General features: G+C 40.8%; 1 protein-coding gene across 1 annotated transcript; it reads right to left on the reverse strand.

Annotated features, from left to right (window-relative positions):
* Positions 1-2,801: 2,801 nt before the first annotated feature.
* Positions 2,802-3,803, reverse strand: LOC119805329 (melanoma-associated antigen 10-like). Its single transcript, XM_038317283.1, has one exon. It carries the CDS (start codon positions 3,801-3,803, stop codon positions 2,802-2,804), a length of 1,002 nt encoding a protein of 333 aa, XP_038173211.1.
* Between the last annotated feature and the right edge of the window lie 17,348 nt (positions 3,804-21,151).

Genomic DNA, 21,151 nt, shown 5'->3' on the forward strand with positions numbered 1-21,151 from the left:
GTAATTGTTGTATTTATGGTGCCTCTCCAAGTGTCTTGTATAGTTCATGCTCAGTGAATTTTTAAAAATAACAACCAATGACTCCAAGATTAAAACCATTGTACTTTGTTAAAGTGAGTCAATGTGTCAAACCTAAGGTACACATATAGATACTATGTAGAGAATGAAACCTAAGGCACACATATAGATACTGTGTAGAGAATGAAACCTAAGGCACACATATAGATACTGTGTAGAGAATGAAACCTAAGGCACACATATAGATACTATGTAGAGAATCCTAAGGTACACATATAGACACTATGTAGAGAATGAGGTAAATTGAAAAACTTTTATGTTCTCCTTCAAAAAAAAGTCCAAGGGTTACCTGATTTAGGTGTGTCTTCTATCTATCTGTTGATTTCATTCATTAATAAAGAAACTGCCTTGGCCAGCCCTTAGGTGGGTGGAGTAGACAGAACAGGAAGAAGGAAGTGAGGTAGATGGCTCAGACAATTGCCCCACCTCTCCTCTCAGAGACAATCGCCATGCCTCACCTCTCTGGGGCAGATGCCATGCCTCTCCTCTCTGAGACAGATGTGACGAAGCTCTGGCCCAAGATGGACGTACGCTAGAATCTTCCCGGTAAAGCACCACTTTGTGGTGCTACACAGATTATTATATATGGGTTAATCAAGATGTGAGTAGGAGGCTGAAACTAATGGGCCAGGCAGTGTTTAAATGAATACAGTTTGTGTGTTGTTATTTTGGGTGTAAAGCTAGCCATGTGGGATCCGGGCGGGATGAAAAGCAGGCCTGCTTGCAGCTCATCACTACAGTTACCAATGAGCCAGAAGCAAGAGAACAGCCTGGGCTCCTCCCAGTATCTTCACTTACTAGACCAGGGCAGGGGGGATTCCTAATGCCAGGAGCTTCAGGGCTGTCACCTTGGAAGTAGGTTTGACAAAGCTTGCCATCAGGACTGCTGGAATATGGGTCCTGCATTGAAGAGGCCCCTGGTGCGGTGCCTTGTGTGAAAAGTGAGTGACTATTAGTTACTTTAGTATTTGTGTTGCTAGTTTTTTTTTAATTTATTTTTATTGAAAATATGTTTTTTCATAAAATATATTCTGGGTATTCTGGGTTGCCCTTCTCATCTTATAATTCTTTGGAACATAGAGAAAATGTAGCTCAGCAAGACAGGGAATAATTAACCAGCCACAGTGAAATTTCATGAATAAAATTAAATGAATCACCTCTCATGTGAAAATCTTGGTGTGGATTAATTTCTACCACAAAGAAACCTTTGAGTATGAATCAAGTACCAGCTTCCTCCTCCCTTCTATCTTCTTTCTACCCAAATTACTGTGTTCATGATGGGGAAGCTCAGCCAATCACCTTGTCTGTGGGGTGTGTCCTCCCCACCCGCCCGGGGCCCCAAATAGCCTATAAACCATCGTTGTGCGCTTGTTTTTTGCTCTTTGGTTTCCTGCTCTCCTGAATTGCTAAAACCTTGGCTTTTGTAAGTTCCCCTTTCTTCCCTTTATTAAAGCTGAATATTTTATATTAAAGCCAGTCTGGTTAATTCTAACTGCTGATTGACCACGCCCCAACATGTTCAATCATTTACCAACTTCACAAACCCTAATGCCCCTTACAGTTGGCCAAATTACACTGGCAATAATTTAATTAAAATGTTATTTCAGTAGTGGGCCAAAAGGTCAAGAGTTCTAGACCTTGCTTTTCCATGCTTCCTCCTTATGTGTCAGGTATCCCTTGCCGAGGGAGGGGTAAACCATGTAGCACACATGGTGTAATCAGCTGTCACTCCCATCCCTGCCCCAGGGCAGAACCCCTCTCTGTGTATTTTGGGTCTGTGTTTTAAGATGATTGCATGTGCTAGTCGAGTGTTCTATGAGATGCTCCCAGTCTGATTCCCCACTGCAGTGTCCACCTCCACAAAAGAATATTGAGATCAATGTTTCCTTCTCCCAGCCTGAAAAGAGTCACACCTCCCAAGAGCCCATCCTTAGCTCTTCTGCAGTTTCATCAAATCAGCTCCCCAGACTCCTGAGCTGTGTTAGTTTATAGCATCAAACTGTACTGCTCAGCTCAGGAGACCCCTCTGCAGCCCTCCTCCTATACTAGTGTTTGTGGTCTGGAAGGACTGTTCACGGTCTTCTTCACAGGGCTGCAGCTCCTGCCCCCATTCCATCTACATGCAAGCATGGGTCTGGCTCTCATATGACACCCTGCTAACAATAGGCCTTGCAAAGGCCATATGCTTACTGAAAGTTTGGGAGAACTGGAGCCTGCTGATTACATTTTGGGTTAGAATTTAATTAGTTAACCAGGAGAAGAGATTAACAATCATAAGGTGATTAAAATTAACAATTTTATTCTATTCTCCAAGTTCTTTTCCATAGTCTAAGAAATACCAATTCCAACACCGTAGTGTCTTGTGACAAATTACAGATCAGATGGAAGGTATCCCAACTTGTTTTACAAAATAGCAACATTTTTCAACATGGCTAAACAGCAGTAAATGCATGACTAATACAACCTGGAAGCTTAAATTTTCACCCTGATGAGCTTTCTAGAAAATGTAGCAACATTTTAGAATACTAAGAGGCAAGATCCCTAAATCAACCAAACAGAACAGTAAGAGTGGGATAGTTTACACTGTACACCCATCTGCTCTAGAGTGAGGGCCCACTGCTTAGATCACTAACTCTACCTGACTTTATCTGATTTGGAAACTGCCATAGCACTAGAATGTGTGATGGTGAAAGCAATACTATCATGTGCCAGGCTTTTTTAGCCTAGGCCCTCTCTTCCTCCTCTCTTAAAGCTTCGGCATATGACACGGGATATGATCTGGGATCACTCCCATTGATGCTGGCCAAAAACATTAAGATTTTCATCTTGGTTGTTTCAGCATAGGCTCTTGGGCCCCAGAGGAATTCATAGGAAGGAGGATGGCTGCCAAACACTTGCCTGTACTCCAGGTACCCTTCTTGTACAAAATCATCAGTGATGAGCTTCCTGGGTTCACCATATATGAAGTGATCATTGCCGGCATACAAGCCTATGTTACTTAACACAGCCCATATCATGTCCTCACTGATACAGTTGCCTTTCATAAATATTATGCTCAGTACCATTATCAGGAGGCCTGTCTTGGGTATGCCCTGGACATCAGTCATCATCCCATCATAGGTGAGCTCGAGGGCTATGACAAGAATGTAAGTGTGGCCATCAGGCTCTACTTCTTTCATGTCAATGCCAAAGATTAGTTGCATGCACTCTAAGGCTTCTCTAAATATCACAGGGAAGTGGTCCTGATAATTTCTAATGATATTATTCAGCATTTCTGCCTTGGTGACTGGCTCTTTCATTAGATACTTAAATAGCAGATATTTCACCAGCTCATCTACTTTTGCATCTCTCTCACCTTTAGACAGTGAGGCAGCACATGGCAGGACCTCTGAGGAGCCCGGACTCTCCTCGGGTTCTGAGTCTGCACTGAACTGGCTACATGGAGAGGAGATCATGGCAGTGCAAGAGGAGTCAGCTCCTGGAGGACTATGTGAAGGACCTGATGTCCTGGAGTCAACAAATGCCTCCTCTGAGGCGCTTGCTGTTGAACCACTGTAAGAAGAGGAAGAAGAGAATGAAGAGGGGAAAGAGGAGGAGCAAGTAGAAGAGGATGAGGAATTTACTTCCCCTATTGAAACAGGAGCACTCATTAGATCCTGTGTCTCACTTTGGGCCTCAGGCTCTCCCTCAACCATACATCGCCTACGCTTGCAAGGTCTAGGCATGATGTCTTTAGTCTTGAACACCAGACAGGAGCAGGATGATGTAGACCCAAAGACCTAGGGGAAGTAGAGGAGAGTGTAAGTATTCATTATTGAGAGTCACCCCACTGGAAATGCTCACAAAGGCCAATAATGGGATTTCTCTTGTGTGATGCTCTAAAGTCACAAGGATTCCTGCCTTCCCATCAGGTCTGTCTCTTAAGAGACTGAAGGAAGTAGCAACAAATTTCTTCAGAATGCAACTGGGCCAGAGAAGAGGCTTCTGGGTTGCCAGAAGCTTGTATGGGGCTTAGCAGAGTGGGTCTGCTATGTTTGGGAAATATGTGGCACTTTCACAGTGAGTGCCTCAGCTTTGTCCCAGACACCCCCCCCCCACCTGGGTGTTCTTCAGTGTCTGACCTGAGGAAACCATTTCCGACCAAGACCTTCATCTCTTAGTTTCTGTGAGAGAGGACGTGGCACCCCATAGCCACAGACTGCAGGGACAGTACTGGAATCTCCATTCCTGACAGTAGCCTGAATTACACTGTGAAGAGCTGTCCCACTCTAAAGTTCTCCCTGTGAACACTCTGGGTTCTCCCTTACCTCCTGTCAGGGACTGGACACCACCCATGTGCTGGCCCGAAGCAAACACCTGGACCCTTCTCATCTGCTGGCCTGGGGCAAATTCCTGAACTGCACCCATCTGCTGGTCTGGGGCAAAATCCTGGATCCCTCCCATCTGCTGGTCTGAGGCAAACTCCTGGACCCTTCTCATCTGCTGGTCTGGGGCAAATTCCTGGACCCCACCCACCTGCTGGCCCGAAGCAAGCTACTGGAGCAATCCTCTCTGAAGCAGAACAAAGGACAGTGAACATGCCTTCATCTGGTAACAACTATTCAAGGGTGACGACGAAAGGTATCCCAGTTTAAAAATTTAGTCCATGAGTTCGGGATGAGGGACCTGCCCAATCCTTACCTTGATGGCTTTACTTCCTCTGATAGCCTGAGGCTACCTGCCTTAAACCAAAGGCCCATTTCAATGAGATAAATGAAAGAAGAGGAGGAAATACATCCATAATTCCTAGGGTCCCTCCAGCTAACAGGATAGTAGGTAGGTACCGGGTTCCATCTGTATAAATGATTTCACTCATTCAGTTCTTACCTTGAGTCCTGGCACCTCTGAGAGCCTCCCTTGGATGACCTCAGTCACAATTCCTTTGACCAGGGTCTTCAGGTTCCTGAGACCAATGTCCTAGAAACAAGACAAAGGGATCAAACTGACAATCCTACCCAGGAATATGGGGCCACAGGAGATAGGTTTCTGTGGTCCCAGGGATGTGTCCTGCACTGGGGTTAGTTCCAACCATCTTCAAGGTTCCCATCTAGTCATATAAGAAATCATGGAACCCCTGCAAATAACCAAGGTCACACACTCAAGTACCTCAACTCCAAGAGATCCTGAAAACAATCCAAGAAGGTGTGAGCAGATGCCACACTGCTTCTCTGCTGAGTGGGATCCCCAGGGAAGCCTATACGACCCAGCCTAATCTCTGCTGTGTTCCTTTAGTGTAGAGCATTCATCTGGCTTGTCCTCTCTGACAGGTTACCTTTACACTAGAACTCCTCTTCCCTAAGACTGGCCCAACCTTTCTGCCGGATGTAGTTCACGTAACTTTGCCATTTAGTTCCCCACAGGGCTAGTCCCAGGCACAGCCAGACAGCATAGTTCCTTATTTCTGGGCTGCGGACACATGCCATCATCATGAGGGGTTCCTGTTCCTGTCTGGAACCCTTCCCTTTGCTCACCCTCTGAAGACCTTACTACCAGGGTTGTTACATCCCTGAGATCTCCTGTCCCCAGCCCTGAGGCAGAAAGGAGATCCAGCCACAACAACCACCCTTCCAGGGCTGCCAGGCAATCAGAACAAGGACAGAGCTTGTACTGGGGACAATGGGTACTTTCACATGTTCACTTCTTACCATGGCTGCTCACCTTGATTGCTGGCAGATGCTAGACACCTCCCCTGATAATCAGGTGTGACTCTCTCTGCTTCTCTAGTGATACCCCTCTCTCAGCCTCACCTTCCTGAAAGACACAGAAATTAGTATGTAGCCCATTTGAATACCCCTGGGGGTATTTCTCAAGACTGGCAGAAGGAACAGAGTGCACTCTTGCCTTGGGATTCTGAAAAACTCCTATTTACTTCTCACAAGGCCCCTGCTGACCCTCGGATCCATCATTCAGGATCAGGCAGGCCATCTCTGATCCCCACCTTATGCCTGAACATTATCCATGGTCTTCTGGTATTAACTGACAACAGAGGCAGCTTTTATATGTATAGTATCAGGGGTCTCCTAGCTCCTTCAACTATCGGAGGATATCACCTCAGAACAAGGCCTGATCCTCTGTTATACCCTACAAGTTGAAGCAAAGAAGCCCTCCATCAGGTTCCTTTGCTCAGATCTGGAGGGAGTGTGGAGGTCTGTCTATGATCTGAGGTGCAAGGGGCTCAGTCTTACAAGTGGACTGCATTAATTGAGGATCCTCTTTCTAGAAAGTGTCTCCACAATCCACCTTCAGCAAGTGCAATGGTTATCTCCCCTCCAGGACCCTTACAAATATCTTTAAATTCCCAAGTCCACAGATGTGAAAGTAGAAGGCCTACCTGGCGCCATACTAACCAAACCAGAAAGTGAATAATCCATGCAAATCTCTGAAAAAACACAAAAGTCCTTACATGGCTTTCTTCTAGAAACCTTATAAAAAGGATCCAAGTCCCCCAGTCACAGAAGTGGACATGGAAGTATGGTAGGGCTTATTCTTTCAAGTGACTACTGAACCATCCTCAAAGCAAAGATGCACTTCACCAGGTTACTCTGAACTCACAAAATGGACCTAATCACCCCAGTTCCCTGCATGTGGATGCTTAAGGAGGCAGAACCCATTTCTGCAATTCAGCCAGTTTTTTTAGGACTATATAAAGGACACGGTGCAGTTAATAGTCCCCACCATTCGATCTGGGGTGGGGCTTCTGCAAGTTCCCATCCAGTCCCTACAATGACTGAAAGAGGCCAGTGTTCCTCCTTTATCTCAAATTCCGAAATGGCTCCTAGGTGCCAAGTACTGTGAGAGCCAGGGGCATTCCTTCTAGTGGACCCTAATGGAATTATCATTTCGATATCCCTCTGGAAGAACTGAAGCTTTTGCATTCCACTGATGGCTTCCAAATACACCCTGAAAGGAAAACTGTCCTCTATGCTAAAGACCTCTAAACATCATTCCTCCATATGGCCCACAGTGACCGATGGCAAAAGGTTTAATAACACCCCTGAGCCACTGTTTAAAACAGTGCTCATCACAGGGGTGCAGCTACAATTTGAGGTTCCCTGTACTAAGTGCACTTCCTCAGGCTACTCTCCATTGGGTTCAGTCAGACTTTAATCCCAGGCAACCTCCAAGTGAGCCTCACTTGGTGCCATGCTATGAAGTTTCATAATCTGTGATCCCTCTTCCTGAAAAGGTCCCTTTCCACCCACCCTAAGCATTCAGTTCAACTCCGAAAGTGCAGCAAGTCTGCCTCCCTTACACAAACCTCACAATCAATGCCTAGTTCCCCAATTTTTAAACTCAAGGAGCCTCACAAAATGGCTCCCATACCCTCGCCCATACTTGGTTACCTGGAATGTGGACGCTTTAGGAGGGGCTCTTTCCCACTAATCAAAGCACTAAATCGTCCCTTAAACTCAAGGAACCACACATACTGGCTTTGAACCCCCTTATTCCCCGGAGGCAGTCAACGGACTAGATGTTCCCTGTTTGCTCATGTGGGCCCTGCTTGTGTCTAGGCTGTCCACAGGCAAGGGCTGCCTCAGTAGGGTTCTGCTTCTCCTCAAAGGACCCATTTCTTGCCTCCTGAAGTGCTCGCCTCAACCCTGAAAGCGATGTGCTGCCATCTTCCTTCTGGGAACCGCACAAAATGGCGCTGAGTCCCCAAAGTCCCCGGATGTGTCAGGCCGGCTGGGGAGGGGCTTTTCCCCCTAATCAGCACTGATGTGCCCTTTAAACTCAAAGAACCTTACAAAATGGCTTTGAAATCCCCTGGTCTCCGGATTCGGAAACTTGGGGAGGAGCTCATTCCCACATGGTCATCTAAGTTTGATGCAGGGCCCTCAAAGGGACACGATGTATCTCAGGTCTGTGTATGTAGAGCAGTTTCTGAGACACACTCAGCTTCGACGTGGACTCCCATCACATGGTTCACTCCTCCCTGGGAATCTCCAAAATCACTCCTACGACGACGTTTTCCCCTAGAGAGAAGAAAGGGGACTCATTTACACAACTGAGCCCCTATTTGGTATAGCCTACCACACTGGGAGAGCTATATTATATTATGTTCTTATACCCAGCTCCCACAGCCCATACTCTCAGTCTGAGGGTTCCTGGAGACTTTACTTTACCCTTGGGGGACCCACTAACTATAGCTTTACTTTCACTCCACAAGCAGCACTTTCTTCTTTCTCACTGGAATGTCCAAAAATAGCACCCCAGAAATGGAGGGGCTAGAGTCCTCCTTACAACAGTTAGGAGGGCCACCTTATGTCAAGCTAACCTGGGGAGTGAATTTACGCCATTTGGAGACCCTCTGTGCCTGGGATGTTGCCTTTAACAGCCCCTCCACACTCTCAGCTCAACCCCAAAACAGCATAACTGTCTCCTGTCCAGAATAGCAGAAAAAGACTTCGAGTACCTCAAGTCTTTGATGAGAATGCAGAAGCTTCAGGACGAACTCCCTTCTCACAAGTCAGTCTAAGTTTGGTGGCAGAGCCCTCAAACAGATACTGACGAAACACTGTCCAAGAAGGGAGTTGTGTGGTAAAAATTCTAAGCGTTTGCAAGAAAACAAGAGTCTTTTGATCTCAGTTTCTTCAGAACATGAGATTGTTCTTGGAATGTGTTTTGTGCTTCTCCGGGTGTAGCAGCGAGGAGTGAGTTTACCTCAGGTATTTTATTCATATGCCTTTATGGAAAAACAAATCTTTTTGCCATGAGTGGAATGTCCTTGTGATTGAACAACTTGCTCATGTGATTCCTTCTTAACCCTCATAATATAAATTGCCTGATGATCTGAACAAAGTTGGCTATTGTATGAGAACTTTAATATGCCTTAGTTTTAGGTGCCATTCTCCCAGATTCACACTGCCAACTAGAGCAATAAACAGACACAATGTATCTTGATTATCTGGACCTTAGATAAATGCTCCTCTTCTCTTCACCCTGTGAGGCTCAATTCAGTGGCTGTCACATCTGTAAAACATGCCCGAGCCGTCCTGTCCCCTGGTGGCAGTGGTGGAACAGGATGTTCTGGGGTGTACTCTGTGTTCTGTCCTTGTCCCACCACTTTGGTCCCAGTTAAATCTAGGACCCCGTGCTCATGACCTTTTGTCTACCTCCCAGCATTTGTTCTGCTGACAGTGGGAGGGCCTCATTCCTACTTGCCTGTCCCCTCTGCAGGGCTGACAACAGAAGCAGACTGTGTTCTGGGGATCCTCTCTATCTGTGCATGAGCTTCCTCAATCTACCCTCTGCTAACGGGTCCTGAGCCTTCTCATTTTTTTTTCTCTTGCTGAACTCTCCCAGGCTCTATTCCAAAGTCTGTTAGTCTACTCCAATGCTCTTTAAGGACTCCCTATGCACCTGCAGTTCCAAATGTCTATCTCTGGGTATGGTCTCTTCAGCTTCCTGCTTCCTAAAATCTTCTTAGGTTCCTTTACACTTGCCACCCACATTCCTATGAAATTAGTCTGAATGCCTAGGAGGTCTCAAAGAACAAGGCTTGCCATTGATTTATGCAGTCCACTTAGAACAAGTAGTATAAACGTAATACCTACGTAACAGTTCTTGGCTGATCCAGTTTCCCATGTGGCTACCCTGGTAAATCAGAGATGACAGACTCATAGACAAAGGGAACTGTGACAAGGCTGCACAAACAGGGGACCCAAAGTAAAAGCAGAATACTTCCATTCTAAATATTTGTATAAAATTAAAAATATATTTTGTTCATACAAGATATTCTGATTTTCCACTCCCTCTATTTCTCTCAGTTCCTTTGTGCCTCCCTCCCCATCCAGATCTATCCTTTTTCTGCCTCTCATTAGAAAACAATCAGGCATCTGAAGCTTAATATAATTAACATTAAAAACTAACATATTGGAATAGTACAAAACAAACAGAAGGAAAAGAGACTAAGAAAAGGCACAAGAAACAAATATAGATACAAAGACCCATTCAAATTCTAAATCTCATTTGGTCCATTACCATTATTACACTGTTGCTTCCACACTGCTAAAAGAGAACCTCAGGTCATCTACAGAGAGGGGCTCTAAGGCTGTGAGTAGCAGTAGCCTAGGTTCTGAAATCTATGATGTAGATTCCAATCCTTGCCATTCAGTTGTTTCTTTATATAGACATTGTTTTTAATGTGTGCACGTGTGTGTGTGTGTGTGTGTGTGTGAGAGAGAGAGAGAGAGAGAGAGAGATCTAGAGAGAGAGAGAGCAAGAGAGAGATGGACGTATATTAGAGAGAGAGGGAGGAGAGAGAGAGAGAGAGGAGAGAGAGTAGAGGAGAGAGGTGAAGGGAGGTACCCATAGCTGTTCAGGATGTATGTAGCTGGTCCAGACAGGACACAATAACAGCTGTAGAGCTGTAAAAAATGTCTCTCAGTGAAGAAGACAACGCATAGTTCTCGGCAAAGACCTTATACAAGGCATTGTTTATACCTCAATGCCCAGATTTCTCACATATAAAAATAGTCATGGAGAAAAACTCCAAGTAATTCCATTCAAGTCAGGAATGAAATAGGGCTGTCCACTAGTCCAATTTCTTTCAGTATAGTCTCTTTTAAGGCCTGACTATAATAATTAGATAAGAGAACAAAGTTAAAGAGGGACAAACAGGAAAAGTACTCAAATGAGGATGGAAATATATGACATCCAAAAAAATTCCACCAGAAATCTTCTTGAAATGATCAACACTTTCATCATTCTTATATTTCATTTTTAAGAATTTTAAATATCATTCAATGTGTATAAGAGATCCAACTGTCCTTACCAACATTTGGCATGGTCTGTTTTTTCAGTTTGTATTATTCTAATAGATGGGTATTGCTCATGGTTGCTTTCATTTGTACCATCCTAACAACAAACGATACCATGATCTTTCTGTCCAGATGATCATTTGCCATCAGTATGTATTCTACTTGACCACAATGGAATAAAACTTGAAATCATCAAAGAAAGAGCTTTAGAAATTTCACAAACTCATGGAAATGAAAAAACACATTACTGAATGCTGAATAAGTAAAAGAAGAAAATTAAGATGGGAATCAACTTGTATTCTCCTGTCAGTTTGCTTTCTCTTTTACTCGGGAAATTATTGAATTGATTTAAAAAGCTTTTTGGGTGCCATCAACATGATCAAGTTTTTTTGTTTTAATCATCCAATTTGTATGCAAGGAATTTAAATTAAAAGCATTTTCTAACATTAAATCCTATTTTATCCTTTGAAACTGGCTTGTTTGTTCATTTCATTTATAGCAATGCTGAATATGTTATCAAGTTATTTAGAATATTTGAATATTTGCTTTTATGTGAGAGCTCCTGGCTCAAAGTTATTTACATGTGGTTTCTCATCTGGTATTGGAATCAAGATGTACTGGCCTAGCAAAATGAATTGAACAACTCTGTATACATAATTCTGTATGCTTTTGCATAGTTTTGTATGATGATAATATGTTTCTCCTAGACCATTTTGTAGAACTGTACTCAAAAACTACCTAGAGTTTCAATGTATATTCTTGCATCAAATCTTTAAATGATCAATTTTACTTATAATTGCAAGTTTAATAAAAGATATAATGTATTTAAAATATAATTTACATATATATTATATAATGCATGTGATTATAGATTGCAAGCTCACAATTTAATATATAGGAGAAAAATATTTATAACAAATACTTAGAAGACTTTATTATTAGAAAAATTCTCACCTACTTTCATTTCTTGCTTCTGGAATAATTTGAAGTAAATTCAAGCTATGAGATTTTATTTCTAAGCTGGGGTCATCCTTATAGATTCCTGGGAATTTCTCTAGTGCCAGGTTTCTTGCTAGCCCCATAATGGCTCCCTCAATCAAGATATCTCTTTCCTTGCTCTCATCTCTGTCCTTTCCCCCATCTCAACTACCAGGTTCCCTTAAGTTCTCCTCCCCACCTTCTTTCTTCCCTTCTCCTCTCCTTCCATCTTCCCTCCTCCCCAACCCCTACACTTGCAATTTTCTCAGGATATCCTGTCTATTTTCCCTTCCCAGAGGGATCTATGTATGTTTCTCTTAGGGTTCTCTTTGTTACTAAACAATAGTGAAGTGGGTGCCTGAATTGGCTTTGCCCTGTAGTCAGATTGATGATTATCTTAAATGTCATTACAGAGCCTAAATCCAGCAACTGATGGAGACAGAGGCAGAGACCTGCACTGGAGCACTGGACTGACCTCCCAAAGTCCAGTTGAAGAGTGGGAGGAGTGAGAATACTAGCAAAAAGGTCAATACCATGATGGGGACACCCACTGAAACAGCTTATCTGAGCTAATGGGAGCCTTTGAACAATGGCTTGACAGCAAGGAAACTACCTTAGGACCAAACTAGGCCCTCTGAATGTGGATGACAGTTGTATGACCGGGGCAGACTGTGGGGCCACTGGCAGTGAGACCAGGATTTATTCTTATTTCTTGTTCTGTTTTTTTAGAACCCATTCTTTCTGGAAGGATACCTTGCTCGACCTAGATATAGTAGGGAGGGCCTTGGTCCTGCCTCAAAGCAATGTGCTAGACTTTGTTGACTCCCCATGGGTAGCCTTACCTTCTCTGAGGAGTGAATAGGAGTGGGATGGGGGTAAGGTGGAGGGATCAGAGGGAAGGGAGGGAGTGGGAACTGTATTTGGCATGTAAAATGAGAAAAAGATAGTGTTTTTAAAATAAAATTAAAAAAGAAAAGAGGTGGGAAAATTTTTTTAAAAATATTTTATTTCTAAGTTTTCCTATACTTTGCGTAAATAATAAGACTTCTATAAAACATAAATCCAGTGTAATTATACTTCTTAAAAAATAAGTAGTCATTGGTGGGTGAGTGTAGTATCTCAGCATGTAAACTGGACTGTTGCCAAGCCTGAGGATGTTCGACCTCTTGAAAGCACATATCAGAAAGAGAAAATTGATTCCACAAAGTTGTCCTCTGACTGCTGTGTCCAGTATGCCTTGCTTCTGGATACCTGGGGCGACAAGAAAATGAAGACAGGACAGACACAGGTACAGAAAAGCTGGGATAAGGCGAGCCATGCTTGCTCTGATGGAGGTGCCACCAAGTGTGCAATATCCCAGAACCTCAGAGCATTTATTATTGCTGCACAAGAAGGAGGTATTAACTGGTCTCCGTGGGAAGACCCTTTAGGGGAGCAGCCTCAAACTGTAAACACGCAGGATTAGGAAGCTGCAATTAGTAAATACTCTCTGTAAACTCTGTCAACATTTGCACACAGGTCAGGGGAAGGCTTTGATGATTTCCTGAACCTGGCTAAAGAAAGGTTTGTCAGTTTCTATGGCTCTGAAGCTTTGGTTCTTGTCAATAGTACAGATTCACTCAGAACTTCTCCTGATTATTGCATATTCACTCAAGGCTTCTTTGTTCTTCATATGCATGTTTGTGTGTATACAATAAATAAATGAAATAAGTAATCATCAAATGCACGTGTGTTCTTCTTGTTTATCCCTTAGATATGCATTTTATTATATTTTTAAGAGTATAATATAATTAAATAATTTCCCTTTACCTTTCCTCCCTCCAAAGCCTCCTTTATACATCTTCTGGCTTAATTTCAGATTAATGACTTTTTCATTTTATTGTTACAGTCATATGTGTATATGTATATATTCCTAAATACATAATGGAACCTTCTCAATCTATATAATGTATGTTTTGGGAGCTGACCATATGGTAATGGATAACCAATTGGTGTGTTCTTCCCTAGAGAAGATTATTTCTCCCACCTTCTGTGTTCTTTAGTGTCCTGTAGTTCTTTGTGTAGTATTCAGGCCTCCTGGGATTTTCCCCATGTATGTTAACATGGCTAGTGTTGTCGTCCTTGTTCTGCTCATGTTTGGGCAGCCATGTTGGTGAGACTTTGTGGGTGTAACTTCTAACATCCCTGGGAGACACTGTCTCAAAGCAAACTCCCTGATCCTCTGGCTCTTGCAATATTTCTGACTCATCTTATGCAATGTACCTGAATCTTAGGTGCACAAGCTGTTTTGTAGATAGTATATCTGATTCAATGTCAAAATATGCTGCAATCATAACCATTATTTGCTATGTTCCCTAATTTTATAATTCTCTAATTCCTCATTTCATTTCTTCTTTTTCCTGGCTAGTAAGTAAAATAAGCACTAATAAACTTGAGTCATGTCCAGTTTCCCATAATGTGGGCTCTGCTGGATTAAACACTTAGGATGTTTCCTAAGTTCTCACACTACAAGATACTGCAGGCTCATTATGTAGAATCAACCTTTTATCCAAGGCACCCTACTTCCTTTTATTGGGTAATTAATTCAGAAACCTAGATCTCAGTGCTAGGGTTGTTACTTGGAGGATCTCTCAGTTTACAGAATAAAACAATTATATGTGTTTTATGTAAAATATTTTATACTTTAAATTATGCACATATACATATTTAAAATATTTATATGCTAGTTGCCTATATCTATGGTAAACTGGACATCAGTATATATTGATTATATAAGCTCTAATTCATTGCCTCAAAAAATAATTCCAGGATCCTCCATTTTCTTTCTTGTCATAATCCATTCCAAGATTAAGGGGTTTGCTTCACAGCATTCACCCATCTATTTATTTAACTGGCCAACCCCTGTGTACTTACGCTAGTTTCCATATCTGTCAACTTGTTCTCCTGTGGGAGGAAATAGGAACTTTACTACTAGTGGCTATCACATCTGTACATACCTACATACATGTATATGTGTGTATATATAGATGGTTTTTGAATATGTATTTTTACTTAAAAACCACTCATAAATTAACCTACAAAAATGTACAAACACATGAGTGAATAATGACGACGATTTTTGTGAAAAGTGTTTTCAAAATATTTTTTGATTTCAGTGCAAAAAAAGACCTTCTGGCACCTTTTGAAACAGAGAGCAAAAACAAAACTAATGCTGGAATAAGCTAAGCGCATCAATGCCTTGTCAGTGGTGGTCTAGTCAGTGTACGCCCCGCTGCTCTGCTACTGGCCTCTGAGGAAGGGAAGCACTCCCAAGAGTCCCTCTTTTAGCAACATCAAAGCTGTGCAAAACCTCTTTCCCTCTAAAGAAACCCTGTGTGAAGGGGAACCATTCACACACAAGACTGTAAAGGACAAGGTCGGTTTAAGGGTCACTCATCTGTAGCATTGAATAATCTCAGCTGCCAAAATACACCAAGGTCATACTCGCTTCTTGTCATTTTTTTAAGCATTCCGTGGCCAAACATGTGGCCTGGAAGTATGGTTTTGGATGTGACATTTCCCACTCAGTATGTGACTTGGTGGACAATGATTGACAGAGACCACTAAGAGTCCACACCAAAACCAATCTTGGACATGATTGCAAAAGAATATAAGCCTACTTTGAACAGTAAGACCTTTTCCTTTGTCCCCAAATCAGTAAATTCTTTTTAATATCTTTTAGAGAAGCTGTTGTGCCTCTTGCATTCTTCCATAATTAGAATATTTCCCCTATATTCTGCATTCCATCTTGGAATATTTTTTTCAAAATTTAATGCAAGAGGTATCATATGAAAGATCCCTATATCATTCCCTTAAACAGAGAGGAAGAAGTTCAATCTTTGTGTTGTAACTTTTGTGGCTTTTGAAAAGTGTATACTATGTCTGCATCATTAAAGCATCATAACAAAGCTTCACCGTTTTAACAGGTCTCCTAGGATTAACCAGTTTTCACTTCTCTAAGCTGTCCCAATAATTCTTCCCTTACCAAAATTCTATGTGAGTAGAGGCATACATAGTCCAAAAATTCTCAATTGACTACATTAACAGAATAATATGTATTTAAGCATTACTTATATCTTGGCATGCATGTCTTACAGATGCATAGACTGAGTGGATTCTGTCCCAAACCAGTTGGCATTAACTGTGTTTGTGCTTGCTCACCATTTTCTATTTTAGAGAGGCAGTTTTCCATGTAATACCTCTCTTACATTAAGAAAGTCATCAATTTTCATCTTTTTCAGTCTTTTCCTTGTAATTATGGGAGTGAAATACCTCATTTTAAATAAAATTCAAATTTTGTTTTTAAAATCAGGTGTGCAAAAATAAAATAACAAAAACCTGTGCAGTCACTATCAGGTTTTTATTTTGAAAATATTCTGATAATTTGAGGGAATGAAACTTAAGTCTCAGGACAGTCAAGGGTCTACTAAAAATATTTAGGTATGCTCTGGGGAAGACCCAACGTGCTCAGGGGAAGTGAAGTTATGGTCTCAGTTGGGCATTTGGTTTTTTGTATTCTTTTTATTACTAAGGTATGACTCAACACCAGAACCTCATACAGGCTAAGGGGATGCATATGTTCATACGAAAACAGACTAATGAATGTTATAGTTCAATATCAATGAGGTGTTTCAAATATAGTTAGTGAATTTGGCTTTGACATACATTCTGATTGTGTGATGGTCATATTGTCCTTGTTGCTTTGTTTTGACTTTTTTCACTAATATTTTTGAGACAGGGTCTCACTCTGGAACACAGGCCTGTCTGGAACTCACTTGTACTCAGGGCAATCCGTTGTCCTCAGCCTCTTAGTTCTGAGATTACAAATTTGACTTCATGAATGTTTCCCATTAATTTATTTTCCTGATTTTTGTGGCCAATGTATTTTAACAATGTCATATGTTATAGCTAAAGTCTTAATGTCTCCTAAAGGCTCACATAGTGAAGGCTTTGTTGCCAGACTTTGGGATATATAAAAGATTTTGGAGGTAAATCTAAGTGGAATGGAATTCAATTGTTATAGATATACTCTTGAAGGTATCAATGGGATCACCGACCATTTCCTCTTATTCATTCATTCTGTTTATTTTAACTCTCAGCATTCTTAATATGCATATGACCTAGACAACTTTTGCCCCATAATGAGGTGAGCATATTGTTCCATGACACACTTTCTATCCTGCTCTCCTGCCTCACCACAGACCTAAAAGCAACAGAGCTAGACGATACTCTGAAACTATGACACAAAATAAATCTGTCCTCCTTTAAATTGTTTATCTTAGTTATTATTTGGCAATGACAAAAAAACACATACCATGAAAAATGAAGAAATCTATATTTCTTTCTTAAATGAATCTATTGGTTTCTTTTAAGGCTGTATGTTCAATTAGTTTATATATTTAAAATACATTGACAAATTTTGTGTGAATCTACTGAGGTATGATATCTTACAATTCACTCAACATTCAATACATCCATTTGAATTATATAATTCTATTTTTTTAACATATCCACAAATTTGTGCAATTATCAGCCTAAGTAATTTTAGAACATTTCTATCATCTTCAAACAATGCCTTAGACTTTAGTTATTATCCTTTGACCTATCAAATCCCTGCCAGACTTAGAAGATCATTAATGTACATTTTTCTATCTTAATTTGCCTACTCTGAACATTTTGCCTAAGTGGAATAATCGCATTTGATCTTCTGCAATAGGGTTCTTTCACAAAGCATAACATTTCTAAGGTTCACTTCTGCTCTGGAGCACATCAGTATGATGTTACTATTTCTAGCTAACTAATGCTCTAGTTGCATCCTACTCTCCTTTATTTGTCAGAATCTCCTTTGAATTTCTGGTAACATAATTATAGCGATAGAATCATTTGTCTTTTTAATATTTATATGTATATATTTTACTTCAATGTGGGAAGTACATATGGGTATGAGGTGTATGGGTGTATGGTTTATGAATGCCTGTGTGTGCAGAGAGGCCAGAGCAGGTCATCAAACAGCCTTCTGTATCATGTTCCACCTATTTACTTTGAGACAGGGTCTCTTGTTGAATCTGGACCAAGTTTTTCAGGTAAGCTAGCAGCCATTATGTCCCACTGATCTTCCTGTCAACACTGGATACTGCCTTCGTTCTGGACTTGCAAGTGTCTATAGAATAAAGACCAGTTTGTATGTACATGGATGCTGGGATCTGAACTCTAGTCAACAAGGACTCTTAAATCAGTGCGTCTCTAGCCCTATAAAACATCACTTCTATATAGTTTATTCTCATTTTCCTTATTTACCACATTTAATTCTTCAGATTTGTTTCTGAGCATCTGTTATCCTCTTAACCCAGTATAGCACTACTTTCACTGATTTCTTCTATGCTATTACAAGAAAAATACTTCTCCATGCTGCAGACCCAACAAAATAACTAGATGCATACTGTCTTTCCAATTATTTCCTAATTATTTAAGAGACTAAACAGGAATAAAATCATTATTATTAACATTTATAATTATTTAATTATTTTTCCTACTTTAAATTTTGGCATGGGTTTGAATTATTGTTTGGGATCACTTGCTTGCATTCTTAGAACTTCCCTTAATATTTTTGAAAGATAGTATGTTAGTAGCAATGAAATCAATCTATCACTACACAAGAATAATACTATTAATTTTTTCACTGAAGCCAGGCAGTGGTGGCACATGCCTTTAACCCTAGCACTCGGGAGGCAGAGGCAGGAGGATCTCTGTGAGTTTGAGTCCAACCTATCTACAAGAGCTAGTTCCAGGTCAGGCTCCAAAGCTACAGAGAAACCCCATATCAAAAAAACCAAAAAAAAATTCATTCACTTGATTTTTGACAGAAACCTTTCATGAATATGTAATTCTTAGTTGATCATTTCATTCTTTAAGTATTTATAATACATTGTATGACTGTCATATGACCTATATTATTTCTGTTACAAAATCACTTAATATTTTTAATTTTGTAAATGAGAGATCATTTTCATCTAGCTTTCAAGATTTTCTCATTTTCTTTGCCTATCAGATTTTTTTACTATGATATGTCTATTATATATTTCATTGTAACTATCTTATTTGGAGATCATGGAGTTTCTGAGGTATCTAAATCAAAATTGTCATCAATAGGGAATGTTTATAGATAATTGAACATTTTCTTTCTTTTCATCTCTCTTCCCTATACCTAGTATTCTAATTATGTTTATTCCAATGTGCCTTATCATAGTTCAACATTCTCCAAGGCTCTATTCATTTTTAATTTATTTTCTTTGTTTCCCAGACAGCATGATATCCACTGGTCCTCTTTTCAGTTTGCTAATGCATTTTATTTTTTATTAATGTTTGAATATTTCAGACAATATACTTGATCATATTGTCTCCTCCCCAAATCCTCTCAAATTTTCTCCTTCTCCCTACTCAGCAAATTTTGTGTCCCCATTTTTTAAAATCCCTTTTGAGTTCACTTTCTGCCACACATATGCTACTGGGTGTGTGAGCATGCAGAGAAGCACGGTCAGCCTACTAGCCCAAGCTACTTAAAAACTAACTCCCCAGAAGCTAGAGATACTTTTTTTTTTGTATTGCTGATGCATTTTTTATCATTTGAAGTGTGTTGTTGAGAATCTCTAGTATAATTCTCATTTGACTTTGTTTTTCAACTCTAGAATTTCTATATGGCTCATCATATTAACACTTTTATATTTTTATTAAAAATTTTTTTTGTTTTGTTTTGTTTTTTTTGATTTTTTTTTCTTTTCTTTATTTCTTTTTTTTTTTTATGGTTTATTTTTTTTATATTTAAAAAATTTTCCATCTCCTTCCCTCCTCCTCCCCCTTCCCGCCCCTCCTTCTCCCCCTTCCCTCCCCTTCCCTCCACCCATACCTCCCCTCCCTCCCTCTCAAGGCCAAGGAGCCATCAGGGTTCCCCACTCTATGCTAAGATCAGGGTCCTCCCAACTCCCCCCTGGTCCAGGAAGGTGATCGACCAAGCTGAGAAGGCTCCCACAGAGCCCGTCCATGCAGAAGACTCAGAGCCCAGAGCCATTGTCCTTTGCTTCTCAGTCAGCCCCCGCTGTTGGCCACATTCAGAGAGACGGGTTTGGTCGCATGATCCATCAGTCCCATTCCAACTGGAGTTGGTGATCTCCCATTAGTTCTGTCCCACCGTCTCCATGAGTGAACGCACCCCTCTCGTTCCTGACTTTCTCCCTCATGTTCTCGCTCCTTCTGCTCCTCATCAGGACCTTGAGATATTTTGTATCTTCTTTTACAATAAAAAATAGAGGCACATTTAGTTTGCATTCTGGTTATTGTGGTTGGTAGGCTTTAGATCTGGGTGCAATTATTGCTTTACTCCCTTGGCATCTTATGTATTACCTTCTGGTACTATGAAAGGTAGTCCTCAGGGAGAAGATTTAGGACCAGTATCAGAAATCTCTGATCTTACACCTTGCTTCTCCCATTGTCTTGCCAGGAGCTACTTTAAGAGTCAGGTGCCTTTTCTTCGGGGAAGAGAAAATACAGAGTGTCAGTAATCTCAGATCTGTTTGGAAAGGGACTCTGCCTTATGAACTTAGATAAAGATCATCTATCCTCAGTATTCTCAGTGTTTTATGACCAGGAGAGAGTGTGTATCCTAAGTGTGGGCTGAGGGAAAAAGAGAACTTCCACTCCCCTGCAAGCGAGCCTCTGCAATAACTATCATTGATTAAAATGAGACCTTCTGATGTTCTGGCATTTTGGAGGAGATACCCTAGCCTTCAATAGGGAACTCAATATTCCTGGATACACCTACCTGGAATGGAGTTAGGAGGGAGAGAAATGATAGGGTGTAGACGATAGTTAAAATATGCCAGTCTTTAACACTTGTAGCTAGACACCAGTAAAAATTTGCATAATTTATTCATTTTCTATATGTCTATAGGGCCATTTTTGGAGATCATTTTTAAAGTGTTTTGACCTCTTTCTCTGGGACGCTTGTCATGTTGTCAGTGAAAGAATTACAACTAGTTTATTGTCATTTGTGACTTAGTTTTAATTTTAATGTTTATCTTATTTTCCATGTCATGCCTTTCTATATATTTATTATGATCTGAATGTCTACCAAATTCACATGCTAAAATATGTCAAATATGATAATAATGATAATAATAAGTGGAGTCTTGCCTTTGAAAAGTGATTTGCCACTTAATCTACTAAACAAATAACATTATATATCTCTCCTGTACTAGAACCCA

This window comes from Arvicola amphibius, chromosome X (assembly GCF_903992535.2).
Source record: "Arvicola amphibius chromosome X, mArvAmp1.2, whole genome shotgun sequence".
Classification (NCBI taxonomy): Eukaryota; Metazoa; Chordata; class Mammalia; order Rodentia; family Cricetidae; genus Arvicola; species Arvicola amphibius.